Here is a 17,719-nt window from a genome sequence, read left to right as displayed (position 1 = left end):
GGCTAGCCCAGTGACTTTGACAAGCCCATCTCCCACAATGATTTCAGGCCACACAACAGCGCCCTCTGAGGTTACAAGTGAGTCTATTACTAGCACTGCTGGCACCTCAACACCAAGTGAGGCATCAACAACAACTTCTGAAGCTAAAACATCTCCTGAAGTATCCACAGCGACCACAGATGGTTTAACAACTGCAACTGTGGAAGCTACGTTTTCAACATCAGGAGTGACTATGACACCGGAATCAACCAAAGACACAATGGAAACAACTACAGCTATGTCCTCAAGTGCAACAGAAACTTCAACCATTCCCTCAGAAACTTCAACCAGTCCCTTGCCGGAAACAAGTCCCTCACAACCTTCTACGGTTACCAGTGAGACTGCCACTACAAATGAACAAACTTCAGCAGTCACGGACGGGCAAATATCAGCCACCACCATTGGACTCTCATCTACCCAGGGAACTGAAAGTACAACTACACAGCCAACTGACACAACAACTGAAACGGGAATGACCCCTGATGAGGACACAACAAGAGTTGAAATGACAACAATGACAGATGAAACAACAACCGTAGTCACACAAGAGCAATCGGCTAGCCCAGCGACTTTGACAAGCCCATCTCCCACAATGATTTCAGGCCACACAACAGCGCCCTCTGAGGTTACAAGTGAGTCTATTACTAGCACTGCTGGCACCTCAACAACAAGTGAGGCATCAACAACAACTTCTGAAGCTAAAACATCTCCTGAAGTATCAACAGCGACCACAGATGGTTTAACAACTGCAACTGTGGAAGCTACGTTTCCAACATCGGGAGTGACTATGACACAAGAATACACCAAAGACACAATGGAAACAACTACAGCTATGTCCTCAAGTGCAACAGAAACTTCAACCAGTTTCTCGCCAGAACCAAGTCCCTCACAACCTTCTACGGTTACCAGTGAGACTGCCACTACAAATGAACAAACTTCAGCAGTCACGGATGGGCAAATATCAGCCACCACCATTGGACTCTCATCTACCCAGGGAACTGAAAGTACAACTACACAGCCAACTGACACAACAACTGAAACGGGAATGACCCCTGATGAGGACACAACAAGAGTTGAAATGACAACAATGACAGAAAAAACAACAACCGTAGTCACACAAGAGCAATCGGCTAGCCCAGTGACTTTGACAAGCCCATCTCCCACAATGATTTCAGGCCACACAACAGCACCCTCTGAGGTTACAAGTGAGTCTATTACTAGCACTGCTGGCACCTCAACACCAAGTGAGGCATCAACAACAACTTCTGAAGCTAAAACATCTCCTGAAGTATCAACAGCGACCACAGATGGTTTAACAACTGCAACTGTGGAAGCTACGTTTTCAACATCGGGAGTGACTATGACACCGGAATCAACCAAAGACACAATGGAAACAACTACAGCTATGTCCTCAAGTGCAACAGAAACTTCAACCATTCCCTCAGAAACTTCAACCAGTCCCTCGCCGGAAACAAGTCCCTCACAACCTTCTACGGTTACCAGTGAGACTGCCACTACAAATGAACAAACTTCAGCAGTCACTCATGGGCAAATATCGGACTCTACCATTGAACTCTCATCTACCCAGGGAACTGAAAGTACAACTACACAGCCAACTGACACAACGACTGAAACGGGAATGACCCCTGATGAGCATACAACAAGAGTTGAAATGACAACAATGACAGATGAAACAACAACCGTAGTCACACAAGAGCAATCGGCTAGCCCAGATACTTTGACAAGCCCATCTCCCACAATGATTTCAGGCCACACAACAGCACCCTCTGAGGTTACAAGTGAGTCTCTCACTAGCACTGCTGGCACCTCAACACCAAGTGAGACATCAACAACAACTTCTGAAGCAAAAACATCTCCTGAAGTATCAACAGCGACCACAGATGGTTTAACAACTGCAACTGTGGAAGCTACGTTTTCAACATCGGGAGTGACTATGACACCGGAATCAACTAAAGACACAATGGAAACAACTACAGCTATGTCCTCAAGTGCAACAGAAACTTCAACCATTCCCTCAGAAACTTCAACCAGTCCCTCGCCGGAAACAAGTCCCTCACAACCTTCTACGGTTACCAGTGAGACTTCCACTACAAATGAACAAACTTCAGCAGTCACACATGGGCAAATATCGGACTCTACCATTGGACTCTCATCTACGAAGGGAATTGAAAGTACAACTACACATTCAACTGACACAACTGAAGCTGGAATGACCCATGATGAGCACACAACAAAGGCAGAAATGACAACAATGCCAGCTGAAGCAACAACAACTGTCACACAAGAACCATCGGCTAGCCAAGAGACTTTGACAAGCCCATCTTCCTCAATGACTTCTGGTCAAACAACAGCACCCTCTGACGTTACGAGTGAGTCTCTTACTAGCACTGCTGGAACCTCAACTCCAAGTGAGGCATCAACAACAACTTATGAAGCTAAAACATCTCCTGAAGAATCAACAGCGACCACAGATGGTTTAACAACTGCAACTGTGGAAGCTACGTTTTCAACATCGGGAGTGACTGTGACACAAGAATACACCAAAGACACTATGGAAACAACTACAGCTATATCCTCAAGTGCAACAGAAACTTCAACCAGTGCCTCGCCAGAACCAAGTCCCTCACAACCTTCTACGGTTACCAGTGAGACTGCCACTACAAATGAACAAACTTCAGCAGTCACGGATGGGCAAATATCAGCCACCACCGTTGGACTCTCATCTACCCAGGGAATTGAAAGTACAACTACACAGCCAACTGACACAACAACTGAAGCTGGAACGACCCATGATGAGCACACAACAAAGGCAGAAATGACAACAATGCCAGCTGAAGCAACAACCACTGTCACACAAGAACCATCGGCTAGCCAAGAGACTTTGACAAGCCCATCTTCCTCAATGACTTCTGGTCACACAACAGCGCCCTCTGACGTTACGAGTGAGTCTCTTACTAGCACTGCTGGAACCTCAACTCCAAGTGAGGAATCAACAACAACTTATGAAGCAAAAACATCTCCTGAAGAATCAACAGCGACCACAGATGGTTTAACAACTGCAACTCTGGAAGCTACGTTTTCAACATCGGGAGTGACTATGACACAAGAAAACACCAAAGACACAATGGAAACAACTACAGCTATGTCCTCAAGTGCAACAGAAACTTCAACCAGTATCTCGCCGGAAACAAGTCCCTCACAACCTTCTACGGTTACCAGTGAGACTGCCACTACAAATGAACAAACTTCAGCAGTCACGGACGGGCAAATATCAGCCACCACCATTGGACTCTCATCTACCCAGGGAACTGAAAGTACAACTACACAGCCAACGGACACAACAACTGAAGCTGGAACGACCCATGATGAGCACACAACAAAGGCAGAAATGACAACAATGCCAGCTGAAGCAACAACCACTGTCACACAAGAACCATCGGCTAGCCAAGAGACTTTGACAAGCCCATCTCCCTCAATTACTTCTGGTCAAACAACAGTGCCCTCTGACGTTACGAGTGAGTCTCTTACTAGCACTGCTGGAACCTCAACTCCAAGTGAGGCATCAACAACAACTTATGAAGCTAAAACATCTCCTGAAGTATCAACAGCGACCACAGATGGTTTAACAACTGCAACTGTGGAAGCTACGTTTTCAACATCGGGAGTGACTATGACACAAGAATCAACCAAAGACACAATGGAAACAACTACAGCTATGTCCTCAAGTGCAACAGAAACTTCAACCAGTATCTCGCCAGAACCAAGTCCCTCACAACCTTCTACGGTTACCAGTGAGCCTGCCACTACAAATGAACAAACTTCAGCGGTCACGGACGGGCAAATATCAGCCACCACCATTGGACTCTCATCTACCCAGGGAACTGAAAGTACAACTACACAGCCAACTGACACAACAACTGAAGCTGGAACGACCCATGATGAGCACACAACAAAGGCAGAAATGACAACAATGCCAGGTGAAGCAACAACCACTGTCACACAAGAACCATCGGCTAGCCAAGAGACTTTGACAAGTCCATCTTCCTCAATGACTTCTGGTCACAAAACAGTGCCCTCTGACGTTACGAATGAGTCTCTTACTAGCACTGCTGGAACCTCAACTCCAAGTGAGGCATCAACAACAACTTATGAAGCAAAAACATCTCCTGAAGAATCAACAGCGACCCCAGATGGTTTAACAACTGCAACTGTGGAACCTACGTTTTCAACATCGGGAGTGACTATGACACAAGAATCAACCAAAGACACAATGGAAACAACTACAGCTATGTCCTCAAGTGCAACAGAAACTTCAACCAGTATCTCGCCAGAACCAAGTCCCTCACAACCTTCTACGGTTACCAGTGAGCCTGTCACTACAAATGAACAAACTTCAGCGGTCACGGACGGGCAAATATCAGCCACCACCATTGGACTCTCATCTACCCAGGGAACTGAAAGTACAACTACACAGCCAACTGACACAACAACTGAAGCTGGAACGACCCATGATGAGCACACAACAAAGGCAGAAATGACAACAATGCCAGCTGAAGCAACAACCACTGTCACACAAGAACCATCGGCTAGCCAAGAGACTTTGACAAGTCCATCTTCCTCAATGACTTCTGGTCACAAAACAGTGCCCTCTGACGTTACGAATGAGTCTCTTACTAGCACTGCTGGAACCTCAACTCCAAGTGAGGCATCAACAACAACTTATGAAGCAAAAACATCTCCTGAAGAATCAACAGCGACCCCAGATGGTTTAACAACTGCAACTGTGGAACCTACGTTTTCAACATCGGGAGTGACTATGACACAAGAATCAACCAAAGACACAATGGAAACAACTACAGCTATGTCCTCAAGTGCAACAGAAACTTCAACCAGTATCTCGCCAGAACCAAGTCCCTCACAACCTTCTACGGTTACCAGTGAGCCTGTCACTACAAATGAACAAACTTCAGCGGTCACGGACGGGCAAATATCAGCCACCACCATTGGACTCTCATCTACCCAGGGAACTGAAAGTACAACTACACAGCCAACTGACACAACAACTGAAGCTGGAACGACCCATGATGAGCACACAACAAAGGCAGAAATGACAACAATGCCAGCTGAAGCAACAACCACTGTCACACAAGAACCATCGGCTAGCCAAGAGACTTTGACAAGCCCATCTTCCTCAATGACTTCTGGTCACACAACAGCGCCCTCTGACGTTACGAGTGAGTCTCTTACTAGCACTGCTGGAACCTCAACTCCAAGTGAGGCATCAACAACAACGTATGAAGCAAAAACATCTCCTGAAGAATCAACAGCGACCACAGATGGTTTAACAACTGCAACTGTGGAAGCTACGTTTTCAACATCGGGAGTGACTATGACACAAGAATACACCAAAGACACAATGGAAACAACTACAGCTATGTCCTCAAGTGCAACAGAAACTTCAACCAGTGCCTCGCCAGAACCAAGTCCCTCACAACCTTCTACGGTTACCAGTGAGACTGCCACTACAAATGAACAAACTTCAGCAGTCACGGATGGGCAAATATCAGCCACCACCATTGGACTCTCATCTACCCAGGGAACTGAAAGTACAACTACACAGCCAACTGACACAACAACTGAAGCTGGAACGACCCATGATGAGCACACAACAAAGGCAGAAATGACAACAATGCCAGGTGAAGCAACAACCACTGTCACACAAGAACCATCGGCTAGCCAAGAGACTTTGACAAGCCCATCTTCCTCAATGACTTCTGGTCACACAACAGCGCCCTCTGACGTTACGAGTGAGTCTCTTACTAGCACTGCTGGAACCTCAACTCCAAGTGAGGCATCAACAACAACTTATGAAGCAAAAACATCTCCTGAAGAATCAACAGCGACCACAGATGGTTTCACAACTGTAACTGTGGAAGCTACGTTTTCAACATCGGGAGTGACTATGACACAAGAATACACCAAAGACACAATGGAAACAACTACAGCTATGTCCTCAAGTGCAATAGAAACTTCAACCAGTGCCTCGCCAGAACCAAGTCCCTCACAACCTTCTACGGTTACCAGTGAGACTGCCACTACAAATGAACAAACTTCAGCAGTCACGGATGGGCAAATATCAGCCACCACCGTTGGACTCTCATCTACCCAGGGAACTGAAAGTACAACTACACAGCCAACGGACACAACAACTGAAGCTGGAACGACCCATGATGAGCACACAACAAAGGCAGAAATGACAACAATGCCAGCTGAAGCAACAACCACTGTCACACAAGAACCATCGGCTAGCCAAGAGACTTTGACAAGCCCATCTTCCTCAATGACTTCTGGTCAAACAACAGCGCCCTCTGACGTTACGAGTGAGTCTCTTACTAGCACTGCTGGAACCTCAACTCCAAGTGAGGCATCAACAACAACTTATGAAGCAAAAACATCTCCTGAAGAATCAACAGCGACCACAGATGGTTTCACAACTGTAACTGTGGAAGCTACGTTTTCAACATCGGGAGTGACTATGACACAAGAATCAACCAAAGACACAATGGAAACAACTACAGCTATGTCCTCAAGTGCAACAGAAACTTCAACCAGTATCTCGCCGGAAACAAGTCCCTCACAACCTTCTACGGTTACCAGTGAGACTGCCACTGCAAATGAACAAACTTCAGCAGTCACGGATGGGCAAATATCAGCCACCACCGTTGGACTCTCATCTACCCAGGGAACTGAAAGTACAACTACACAGCCAACTGACACAACAACTGAAGCTGGAACGACCCATGATGAGCACACAACAAAGGCAGAAATGACAACAATGCCAGGTGAAGCAACAACCACTGTCACACAAGAACCATCGGCTAGCCAAGAGACTTTGACAAGCCCATCTCCCTCAATGACTTCTGGTCACACAACAGCGCCCTCTGACGTTACGAGTGAGTCTCTTACTAGCACTGCTGGAACCCCTGATGAGCACACAACAAGGGCACCAACTACACCTACCACACCTTCTCCAACTACCCTAACTACTACACCCAGTCCAACTTCTACAACTGCACCTCCTTCACTGACGTCACCTTCACCCTCAACAACTGGACCTACACCTCCGATTAATGTGACTTTGGGTGAGTGATCACATGACCAGGAAATACTCTGTGATACTACTAGGGCTTGGAGGTTCTAATTGTTGTTCCTTATTGTCCTTTTCATGTTAATGAACTACAGACACCATTGAAGTATCAACAGATGTCATTGTTAGACTCAACAAAACATTTAAAGAAGAGTTCCGTGACCCATCAACACAGGAATATAAAAATTTTACAAAAGATTTCACTAACACGGTACGTGCTTAATTTACATACAGTCTTTTTTTAAAATCATACATGTATAATCTTAATGAGCTCATTAATAGTAACTAACTGAGCTATAACAACTTTTGTTTTCCAGATGACCTTACTATACAACAGAACTATTAAGAATTTTATCGGCATAGTGATAATAGGACTCAGGTATGTGAACATTTGAGGAAACGTCTCAACACAGAAATAGTATGAATTAAACAAGTTAGTTCAATCTCTTTTTAGAACTTCTATTTAAATGTGGAACCTCTTTTTGGAATCTCTTCTCTCTCTATTAGGAAGGGCAGTGTCGTGGTGGAGCATGAGGTTCTACTGCGCATAGTGAATGGGAAGAACCTAACTAATGACATTGCTGAGTCAGAAGAACAGATCAAGGACATTCTCAATGAGGCCAAAAACTGCACCACAGGTCAGTAACCGACTACAGACACTTACGATATCAGAAACCGGTTGTTAAGTAGGCCATTTGGCTTATCCAAGATCTGCTGTTTGTGCCATTTTACATATGCCATTTAGCAGACGGTTTTATCCAAAGCGACTTACGACACTGAGCGTATACATTGTGGTATGGGTAGGCCCTGCGGGAAATGAAGCCGCCAACCTGGCCTTACTAGCGCCATGTTCTTACCCACTGAGCTACACAGTTTTAGCCAACTAACTAACTCTGACTAGCGTTCGTAAATTCGATCTGGCTATCTAAATTACTCCGATTCTAGAGCACTCTGGTCTGAGTGTGCCAGAGCGCAGAATAACTGATTAATTTACTGACGCTCAACACCAGTTGAATATGTTTGGTGTCAGTCAACGTCCGCAAAAAAGCGTAATTAAATTGTTCTCAGCAGCACAGTTACAGTCACCAACGCTCTGGATAACATGAAAACAGCCTAACGAGCTCTGCTAGGGCGAGTAAAATGGTCAGAGTGAGGTGTTCTCTCATTTGTGTCTGGAAGTAGTTAGCCAGTTAGCTTGGGTACATGACTTCATTTGTGAGGTCAACCCAACTCCCCAGCCAGAGCGTTCAAAAAGCTCTGAATTTATGAATGGACAATCTGACAAAGTTCTGAATGTACGAACGCCCAGAGCTCACTGTGGCACTCCACGTTGAATTTACGAACACACCCACCGTTGTTAAAATCACATATTAGACCTGGGCCAGGTTAGCTGACCAATGTGTATGAAAGAAAAGAAGAGAGAGAGAAATTATCACTCTTGAACTTTACATTCACAAAACAATTATACTGCGTTAAAATATGGTATTATTGACAAATCACTTGTCAAATCATTTGTTTTGCATAACAAACATTTCTGTTGCATCCACAGGCCAAGACGGCTGTCTTGACTTGGACATCATAGGAGATGTCATAGTAAAGAATTCCACGTTTGATAAAGAATGTAAGTATACTAAAGCCTATATTTGTGAGTCCACACCAGGGTATCTATGGTTATCCTTTCAACACATTTTAGTGAAAGGGGTTATACTGTAAAGCTGTTCCTACCAGGGTTGGGGTCAGTTACTGTAATTCTGCAAGTTCATTTAAATATACAGTACCAGTCAAACGTTTGGACACACCTACTCATTCAAGGGTTTTTCTTTATTTTTTAAAACTATTTTCTACATTGTAGAATAATAGTGAAGACATCAAAACTATGAAATAACACATATGGAATCATGTAGTAACCAAAAATGTGTTAATCCAAATATATTTCAGATTCTTCAAAGTTGCCACCCTTTGCCTTGATGACAGCTTTGCACACTCTTGGCATTCTCTCAACCAGCTTCCCACAAACCAAACATTTGAGATTTTTGGTTCCAACTGCCGTGTCTTTGTGAGACGCAGAGTAGGTGAACGGATGTTCTCCGCATGTGTAGTTCCCACCGTAAAGCATGGAGGAGGAGGTGTTATGGTGTGGGGGTGCATTGCTGGTGACACTGTCTGTGATTTACTTAGAATTTAAGGCACATTTAACCAGCATGGCTACCACAGAATTCTGCAGCAGTACGCCATCCCATCTGGTTTGGGCTTAGTGGGACTATCATTTGTTTTTCAAAATGACAATGACCCAACACAGCTCCAGGCTGTGTACAGTGAGGGAAAAAAGTATTTGATCCCCTGCTGATTTTGTACGTTTGCCCACTGACAAAGAAATGATCAGTCTATAATTTTAATGGTAGGTTTATTTGAACAGTGAGAGACAGAATAACAACAACAAAAAATCCAGACAAACACGTCAAAAATGTTATAAATTGATTTGCATTTTAATGAGGGAAATAAGTATTTGACCCCTCTGCAAAACATGACTTAGTACTTGGTGGCAAAACCCTTGTTGGCAATCACAGAGGTCAGACGTTTCTTGTAGTTGGCCACCAGGTTTGCACACATCTCAGGAGGGATTTTGTCCCACTCCTCTTTGCAGATCTTCTCCAAGTCATTAAGGTTTCGAGGCTGACGTTTGCCAACTCGAACCTTCAGCTCCCTCCACAGATTTTCTATGGGATTAAGGTCTGGAGACTGGCTAGGCCACTCCAGGACCTTAATGTGCTTCTTCTTGAGCCACTCCTTTGTTGCCTTGGCCGTGTGTTTTGGGTCATTGTCATGCTGGAATACCCATCCACGACCCATTTTCAATGCCCTGGCTGAGGGAAGGAGGTTCTCACCCAAGATTTGACGGTACATGGCCCCGTCCATCGTCCCTTTGATGCGGTGAAGTTGTCCTGTCCCCTTAGCAGAAAAACACCCCCAAAGCATAATGTTTCCACCTCCATGTTTGACATGGGGATGGTGTTCTTGGGGTCATAGGCAGCATTCTTCCTCCTCCAAACATGGCGAGTTGAGTTGATGCCAAAGAGCTCCATTTTGGTCTCATCTGACCACAACACTTTCACCCAGTTCTCCTCTGAATCATTCAGATGTTCATTGGCAAACTTCAGACGGGCATGTATATGTGCTTTCTTGAGCAGGGGGACCTTGCGGGCGCTGCAAGATTTCAATCCTTCACGGCGTAGTGTGTTACCAATTGTTTTCTTGGTGACTATGGTCCCAGCTGCCTTGAGATCATTGACAAGATCCTCCTGTGTAGTTCTGGGCTGATTCCATGAGGTGAGATCTTGCATGGAGCCCCAGGCCGAGGGAGATTGACAGTTCTTTTGTGCCCAGAGTGTTCAAAGCTGTCATCAAGGCAAAGGGTGGCTATTTGAAGAATCTCAAATATAAAATATGTTTTGAATTGTTTAACACTTTTTTGGTTACTACATGATTCCATATGTGTTATTTGATAGTTCTGATGTCTTCATTATTATTCTACAATGTAGAAAATAGTAAAAAATAAAGAAAAACAATTGAATGAGTAGGTGTGTCCAATCTTTTTACAGGTACTGTATATATATTCAATTGGCTATAGTGAATTGAAAAATTCAAATTAATCTCCTGCATTGACTTAACATGCTTTTTAACATAACAGTAATTTACTTTTAAACTTCAAACTTAATATTATTTTAAACTTACCATCATCTTTGTGTAGCGGTATGCGACCAGGCCAGACTAGATAAGGACTTGAGGATATACTACCATGCAGCAGAAATAGATGGGCGACTGAGCTGCGTCTCTCCCTGTTCCTCCCGACACAACAGGACAAAGAACTGCAACACCGGCACCTGTAGTATGTCACAGGACGGCCCGGTCTGCAGGTAAGAGCATTACATCTTATGACTTCTTATAACATGACATAGCATAACATAACATGACATTACATAGCATAACATTACATAACACATAGCACAGCATATCTAATGGAGTTAAGATTGTACCGGTAAGATCTCTCCACAGCTTGACATTTCTCCAGTTGGGTCGCAAAATTATGCAACTGGATAGTACCATAACACAACATAGCACCACATATAGCCAACATACAACATATAGCCAACATACAACATATAGCCAACATATAACAAATACATTTACATTTTACAAATAGCGAACATATAACATATAGCCAACATATAACATATAGCCAACATATAACATATAGCCAACATATAACATATAGCCAACATTTAACATATAGCCAACATACAACATATAGCCAACATACAACATATAGCCAACATATAACAAATAGCCAACATAAAACCAGCCCAATGACTCCACTTAACCCTCCATCCCTCTGTGTCCCATCCACCACCCACACAGATGTAACCAGGACTACTGGTACCTAGACTCCGACTGCTACAGTCCTATCCTGAAGAGGGACCTCTTTGCCGCGTTACTGACCCTGACAGGACTGGTGATAGCAGCTGTGGGGGTCATGGTGGTCTACGTAACCTGGCATAGACGACAATTACACAGGTGAGACTGACTACAGATCAACACAGCAGCTAAAAATATCAGGGACAACACAGAGAGTGACATAGATGTTTATGTGCAGTAAGTGAAGCGTTCACCATCTAGTCATAAGAGATGCCTTCACCATCTAGTCATGAGAGAAGCCTTCACCATCTAGTCATGAGAGAAGCCTTCACCATCTAGTCATGAGAGAAGCCTTCACCATCTAGTCATAAGAGAAGCCTTCACCATCTAGTCATGAAAGAAGCCTTCACCAACTAGTCATGAGAGAAGCCTTCACCATCTAGTCATGAGAGAAGACTTCACCATCTAGTCATGAGAGAAGCCTTCACCATCTAGTCATGAGAGAAGCCTTCACCATCTAGTCATGAGAGAAGCCTTCACCATCTAGTCATGAGAGAAGCCTTCACCATCTAGTCATGAGAGAAGCCTTCACCATTTACTAATGAGAGAAGCCTTCACCATCTACTCATAAGAGAAGCCTTCACCATCTATTCATACGAGAAGCCTTCACCATCTAGTCATGAGAGAAGCCTTCACCATCTAGTCATGAGAGAAGCCTTCACCATCTAGTCATGAGAGAAGCCTTCACCATCTAGTCATGAGAGAAGCCTTCACCATCTAGTCATGAGAGAAGCCTTCACCATCTACTCATGAGAGAAGCCTTCACCATTTAATCATGAGAGAAGCCTTTCACCGTCTAGTCATAAGAGAAGCTAATGTGTGGATTTGTAAAGATAAAGAACTGGTGTAAGATGTTGGCACAGACGACAAGCCTGCAGGTGAGACTCAAAAATGTATCACAGAACTCTGCATTTGTACCGAATTTGGATACGATGAACTCCAACCTCCAACACATACCGAATTGTGTAAGAATACGATGAACTCTAACCTCCAACACATATAGAACTGTGTAAGAATACGATGAACTCTAACCTCCAACACATATAGAACTGTGTAAGAATACGATGAACTCTAACCTCCAACACATATAGAACTGTGTAAGAATACGATGAACTCTAACCTCCAACACATATAGAACTGTGTAAGAATACGATGAACTCTAACCTCCAACACATATAGAACTGTGTAAGAATACGATGAACTCTAACCTCCAACACATATAGAACTGTGTAAGAATACGATGAACTCTAACCTCCAACACATATAGAACTGTGTAAGAATACGATGAACTCTAACCTCCAACACATATAGAACTGTGTAAAAAGTTGGAACTTTAAAACAAATAGTTGTAGCAATCAATGACACCAGCCAATAATTATTCTCAAAACAATGATCATACTCCGATGATCAGTAATGTAAGCTCATGAACTAAGTTTCCTCTCTCCCCCTTTCCTTCAGGGTGAAAGACGTCCATACTGAACAAGTTAACCAGTGGCTGGAGGAAGACTTTGAATGGCCCAACAGGCCAAATATCAGTGGCCACTTGGTTTGTTCAAGTAGTACCACAGTCCTAACAGGTACACTGTCTGAAGCCTACTCTGCCTCACCTGTCATAGGTTGTTGCTGTAATTGTGTTTTTAAGGGGTTAATTAATAATATGCCATTGTTATACGGTCTGTAACTTTTATCTGACCTAGTTTTGATTCCGTGCTCTTTTATGATCATATTCTGGATTTTCTATTTCTTACTTTGATATTGAGCACTGCATTGCTGAGGAAGAGTTTGTCAGTGAGCATTTATCTGTACTGTTTACACCTGCTGTATCCTGTGCACGTAACACGTAAACATTGATTTCATTTTACTTTAGAAAGTGTGGCATTATGCTGCCCCCTTCCGAACAATTTATTTTAAAATAATCTTATCTGTAGATTACCTTGGCATGTTTTAAAACATGAGTAGCTTCAGAGGACCATTTGTAAATATAATTTCTGTCCCCTATTATAAAGAGAACGACCCTAACCCACCTTATGGTGGCCGAGTGGGCTTGCAGTACGACGCAGAGGCAGATTCCCTGTCATGCTCCAGTACAAGGCTGCCGTCTCCCTTACATGGAACACAGGCACAGGTGGGGATCTATTCTAGCTATCCTAGATATCATCTCCTGCTGTGGTGCCTTTGAGCAAGGCACTTGACTTAACCCATGGCTGACCCTGGCTTCCGACCCCTCCGGCTGTGTGTGTGTGAGACGAGTGTGTTACTTAAGGGATTAAAAAAGCAAAAAATGAAATTCCATGATCTGAAAATGACAGTGGACAATCAAGTCTTCTTTTTCTTCTTCAAAAGATGTCCAGGAGGAGGTCTGAGACCATCTGCCATGACTACAGTTCCTGGGGTGCTGATAGGGACGCCATACAAGTCATACAGACTACTGCCAACCCGTCAGGGCAGCATTTTACATTGAGTGACCCTGGCAGCCAATCAGAGGTGGGTAGAAGAATGGAAAGTTAATCATAAAGCTGTCAAATATGTACACTGCTCAAAAAAATTAAGGGAACATTAAAATAACACATCCTAGATCTGAATGAATGAAATAATCTTATTAAATACTTTTTTCTTTACATAGTAGAATGTGCTGACAACAAAATCACACAAAAATTATCAATGGAAATCAAATGTATCAACCCATGGAGGTCTGGATTTGGAGTCACCCTAAAAATTAAAGTGGAAAACCACACTACAGACTTATCCAACTTTGATGTAATGTCCTTAAAACAAGTCAAAATGAGGCTCAGTAGTGTGTGTGGCCTCCACATGCCTGTATGACCTCCCTACAACGCCTGGGCATGCTCCTGATGAGGTGGCGGATGGTCTCCTGAGGGATCTCCTCCCAGACCTGGACTAAAGCATCCGCCAACTCCTGGACAGTCTGTGGTGCAAGGTGGCGTTGGTGGATGGAGCGAGACATGATGTCCCAGATGTGCTCAATTGGATTCAGGTCTGGGGAACGGGCAGGCCAGTCCATAGCATCAATGCCTTCCTCTTGCAGGAACTGCTGACACATTCCAGCCACATGAGGTCTAGCATTGTCTTGCATTAGGAGGAACCCAGGGCCAACCGCACCAGCATATGGTCTCACAAGGGGTCTGAGGATCTCATCTCGGTATCTAATGGCAGTCAGGCTACCTCTGGCGAGCACATGGAGGGCTGTGCGACCCCCCCCCAAAGAAATGCCACCCCACACCATGACTGACCCACCGCCAAACCGGTCATGCTGGAGGATGTTGCAGGCAGCAGAACGTTCTCCACGGCGTCTCCAGACTCTGTCACGTCTGTCACGTGCTCAGTGTGAACCTGCTTTCATCTGTGAAGAGCACAGGGCGCCAGTGGCGAATTTGCCAATCTTGGTGTTCTCTGGCAAATGCCAAACGTCCTGCACGGTGTTGGGCTGTAAGCACAACCCCCACCTGTGGACGTCGGGCCCTCATACCACCCTCATGGAGTCTGTTTCTGACCGTTTGAGCAGACACATGCACATTTGTGGCCTGCTGGAGGTTATTTTGCAGGGCTCTGGCAGTGCTCCTCCTGCTCCTCCTTGCACAAAGGCGGAGGTAGCAGTCCTGCTGCTGGGTTGTTGCCCTCCTACGGCCTCCTCCACGTCTCCTGATGTATTGGCCTGTCTCCTGGTAGCACCTCCATGCTCTGGACACTACTCTGACAGACACAGCAAACCTTCTTGCCACAGCTCGCATTGATGTGCCATCCTGGATGAGCTGCACTACCTGAGCCACTTGTGTGGGTTGTAGACTCCGTCTCATGCTACCACTAGAGTGAAAGCACCGCCAGCATTCAAAAGTGACCAAAACATCAGCCAGGAAGCATAGGAACTGAGAAGTGGTCTGTGGTCACCACCTGCAAAACCAGTCCTTTTTTGGGGAGTGTTTTGCTAATTGCCAATAATTTCCACCTGTTGTCTATTCCATTTGAACAACAGCATGTGAAATGTATTGTCAATCAGTGTTGATTCCTAAGTGGACAGTTTGATTTCACAGAAGTGTGATTGACTTGGAGTTACATTGTGTTGTTTAAGTGTTCCCTTTATTTTTTTGAGCAGTGTATTTATGTAATAGGTATGGTTGCCGCTCAAACCGTTTCAGCCTTTTGGGTGTGCACTTTCCAAGTAAATTACTACTTGATTGAGGACACACAGAGGAGCTAGTGATCACTTTAGAAACCTATTCCATACTCAAAAACCTTTTTTAAATATTCCCTGACAGTTTAGGATCAGCAGACCGGGGATAAGGACTTACTCTGAGATCTAGTGGAACATCCTGATCTCTTAAAACATCAGGACTGGACAAAGAACAGGATAATACATTTAAAGAAGTGTTTCTCATCGACCAATGGAATAAAACAGACGGAAAAACGATCTCTATGGGACAGTCTCGTCTTTGGGAGTGAAGCCTGAATAATGGTTGTGGGACAATGCTTTAAAAAGCACTACATAGGATTGTCCAAAGCTGTATGGTTTCCATGGACTCACTGATACAGGTGGACTTGAAACCCAACCTCAGGTTCATTAATGGAATAATCTGCTCTCAAATCAATTACCTATCAGGACATCTAAGGAAACAACATATTTTATATACTGTACTTCAGTGATGCATGTTTACAATTAGTCTGCCCAGTGATATGATATCTTATTTATACCAGTTTGCCAATTAGCATATCATGTTTTGCACTTTGGTACTACTTTGGTACTAAAACGAATGAATGTAAATAATGTTGTAATATCACATGTATATAATAATATGGCCTAACAATGTGTCTGTTTATAGAGAACAGATATTGCACTGTGGTAGTTCTTACACACACAAAACATATTTCAAATGTGTACCAAAAACAAATGGTTATTTCCCCACTCATTTTTGTAAACTGCATAATATCAAACCAATAATACAATTGCAAATTGTGTTTAGAATATATACGGCTTTAACACTATTCACACACAAATAGAACAATAATCGCACTTGATGAAATTGGCAATCAAATGAACCATGATTGAAGGCCCAAGTGAGACATTTCTGATCAAATAAATACTGCTGTAATATGACTGTATATCTCAATTTTTACTAATCAAGTGCATATAAACATTCTATGAAATCCTCAAGATTGTCAGCCATTTTGATTCTCTCAGAATATTAAAACAAACAAAATGGACACTACGTCAACACCTCTTCCACCAAATGGATCTGTCGCCGTGCCAACAGTTTCAAGTGCACCGTTAAGGGGACATAGTCCCCGCCTTCTCCCAGTCAGGCTTCCTTGTCCCTGACTTTGCTGACTCGTCATTTGGGCGTTTGTCCTTGTGCTTCTCCATTGGCATGCAAAGGGCAGACAGTTTCAGTTCTGGCTCTTTCCTCTGTCCTCTCCTGCAACACAACCAGCCCTGTCCTTGGCTATGATCCCTTATTGATATCACCTGTAAAATCCACTTCAATCAGTGTAGATGAAGGGGAGGAGACAGGTTACAGGATTTTTAAGCCGAGACAATTGAGATATGAATAGTGTATGTGTGTCATTCAGAGGGTGAATGGGCAAGACAAAATATTTAAGTGTCTTTGAACGGGGTATGGTAGTAGGTGCCAGGCACACCGGTGTGAGTGTGTCAAGATCTGCAACACTGCTGGGTTTTCCATGCTCAACAGTTACAAATTGAAGCTGTTCTGTAGGCAAAAGGGGGTGCAACTTAATATTAGGAAGGTGTTCCTGATGTTTGTACACTCTGTATATCTCAAAAGGGAGAGATGTTGGAAATAATATATTAAAGAGAACAAATTTAAGATGGTGGCGCAAACTCCCTCACACTGAAATGACTGAGGTGAAGATCTATTACCCATCCGTATTTCTAGACCTGGGCCCGTACTCACAAAGCGCATCAGAATACGAGTATTGATCTAGGATCAGGTTCCAACTCTTATTTAATATGAATTAAAAAGCAAAACTGATCCTAGATCAGCACTCTTACTCTAGGGGCAGGGC

The 17,719-nt window shown here is 43.9% G+C and overlaps 1 protein-coding gene across 3 annotated transcripts; it reads left to right on the top strand.

The window, feature by feature from the left end:
- Positions 1-4,832: 4,832 nt before the first annotated feature.
- Positions 4,833-16,847, top strand: LOC121554396 (mucin-5AC). 3 transcript variants are annotated; one of them, XM_045211833.1, is made up of 11 exons: positions 4,833-7,202; positions 7,303-7,418; positions 7,525-7,586; positions 7,715-7,845; positions 8,757-8,828; positions 10,956-11,121; positions 11,624-11,779; positions 13,139-13,257; positions 13,687-13,805; positions 14,024-14,164; positions 15,960-16,847. In XM_045211833.1, exons 1-11 carry the CDS (start codon positions 4,877-4,879, stop codon positions 15,990-15,992), a joined length of 3,441 nt encoding a protein of 1,146 aa, XP_045067768.1. In that variant the 5' UTR covers positions 4,833-4,876; the 3' UTR covers positions 15,993-16,847. The 3 variants fall into 3 exon arrangements, with proteins under 3 accessions (XP_045067768.1, XP_045067767.1, XP_041723898.2); XM_045211832.1 differs by having other exon boundaries at positions 4,835-7,202; positions 15,955-16,847; XM_041867964.2 differs by lacking the exon at positions 4,833-7,202 and having other exon boundaries at positions 7,224-7,418; positions 15,955-16,847.
- Positions 16,848-17,719: the final 872 nt, after the last annotated feature.

Source organism: Coregonus clupeaformis, chromosome 39 (genome assembly GCF_020615455.1).
Source record: "Coregonus clupeaformis isolate EN_2021a chromosome 39, ASM2061545v1, whole genome shotgun sequence".
Classification (NCBI taxonomy): Eukaryota; Metazoa; Chordata; class Actinopteri; order Salmoniformes; family Salmonidae; genus Coregonus; species Coregonus clupeaformis.
The sequence above is the reverse complement of the archived record's forward strand: the minus strand, read 5'-3'. Positions and strand labels throughout refer to the sequence as shown.

Excerpts from the sequence above, each read along its gene's own strand:
- LOC121554396 (XM_045211832.1), top strand. The coding sequence starts at position 4,877 with ATGACACAAGAATCAACCAAAGACACAATGGAAACAACTACAGCTATG. Across the intron at positions 8,829-10,955 it reads TTCCACGTTTGATAAAGAAT|CGGTATGCGACCAGGCCAGA; the intron begins GTAAGTATACTA and ends ATCTTTGTGTAG. Across the intron at positions 14,165-15,954 it reads ACCCTGGCAGCCAATCAGAG|TTTAGGATCAGCAGACCGGG; the intron begins GTGGGTAGAAGA and ends ATTCCCTGACAG.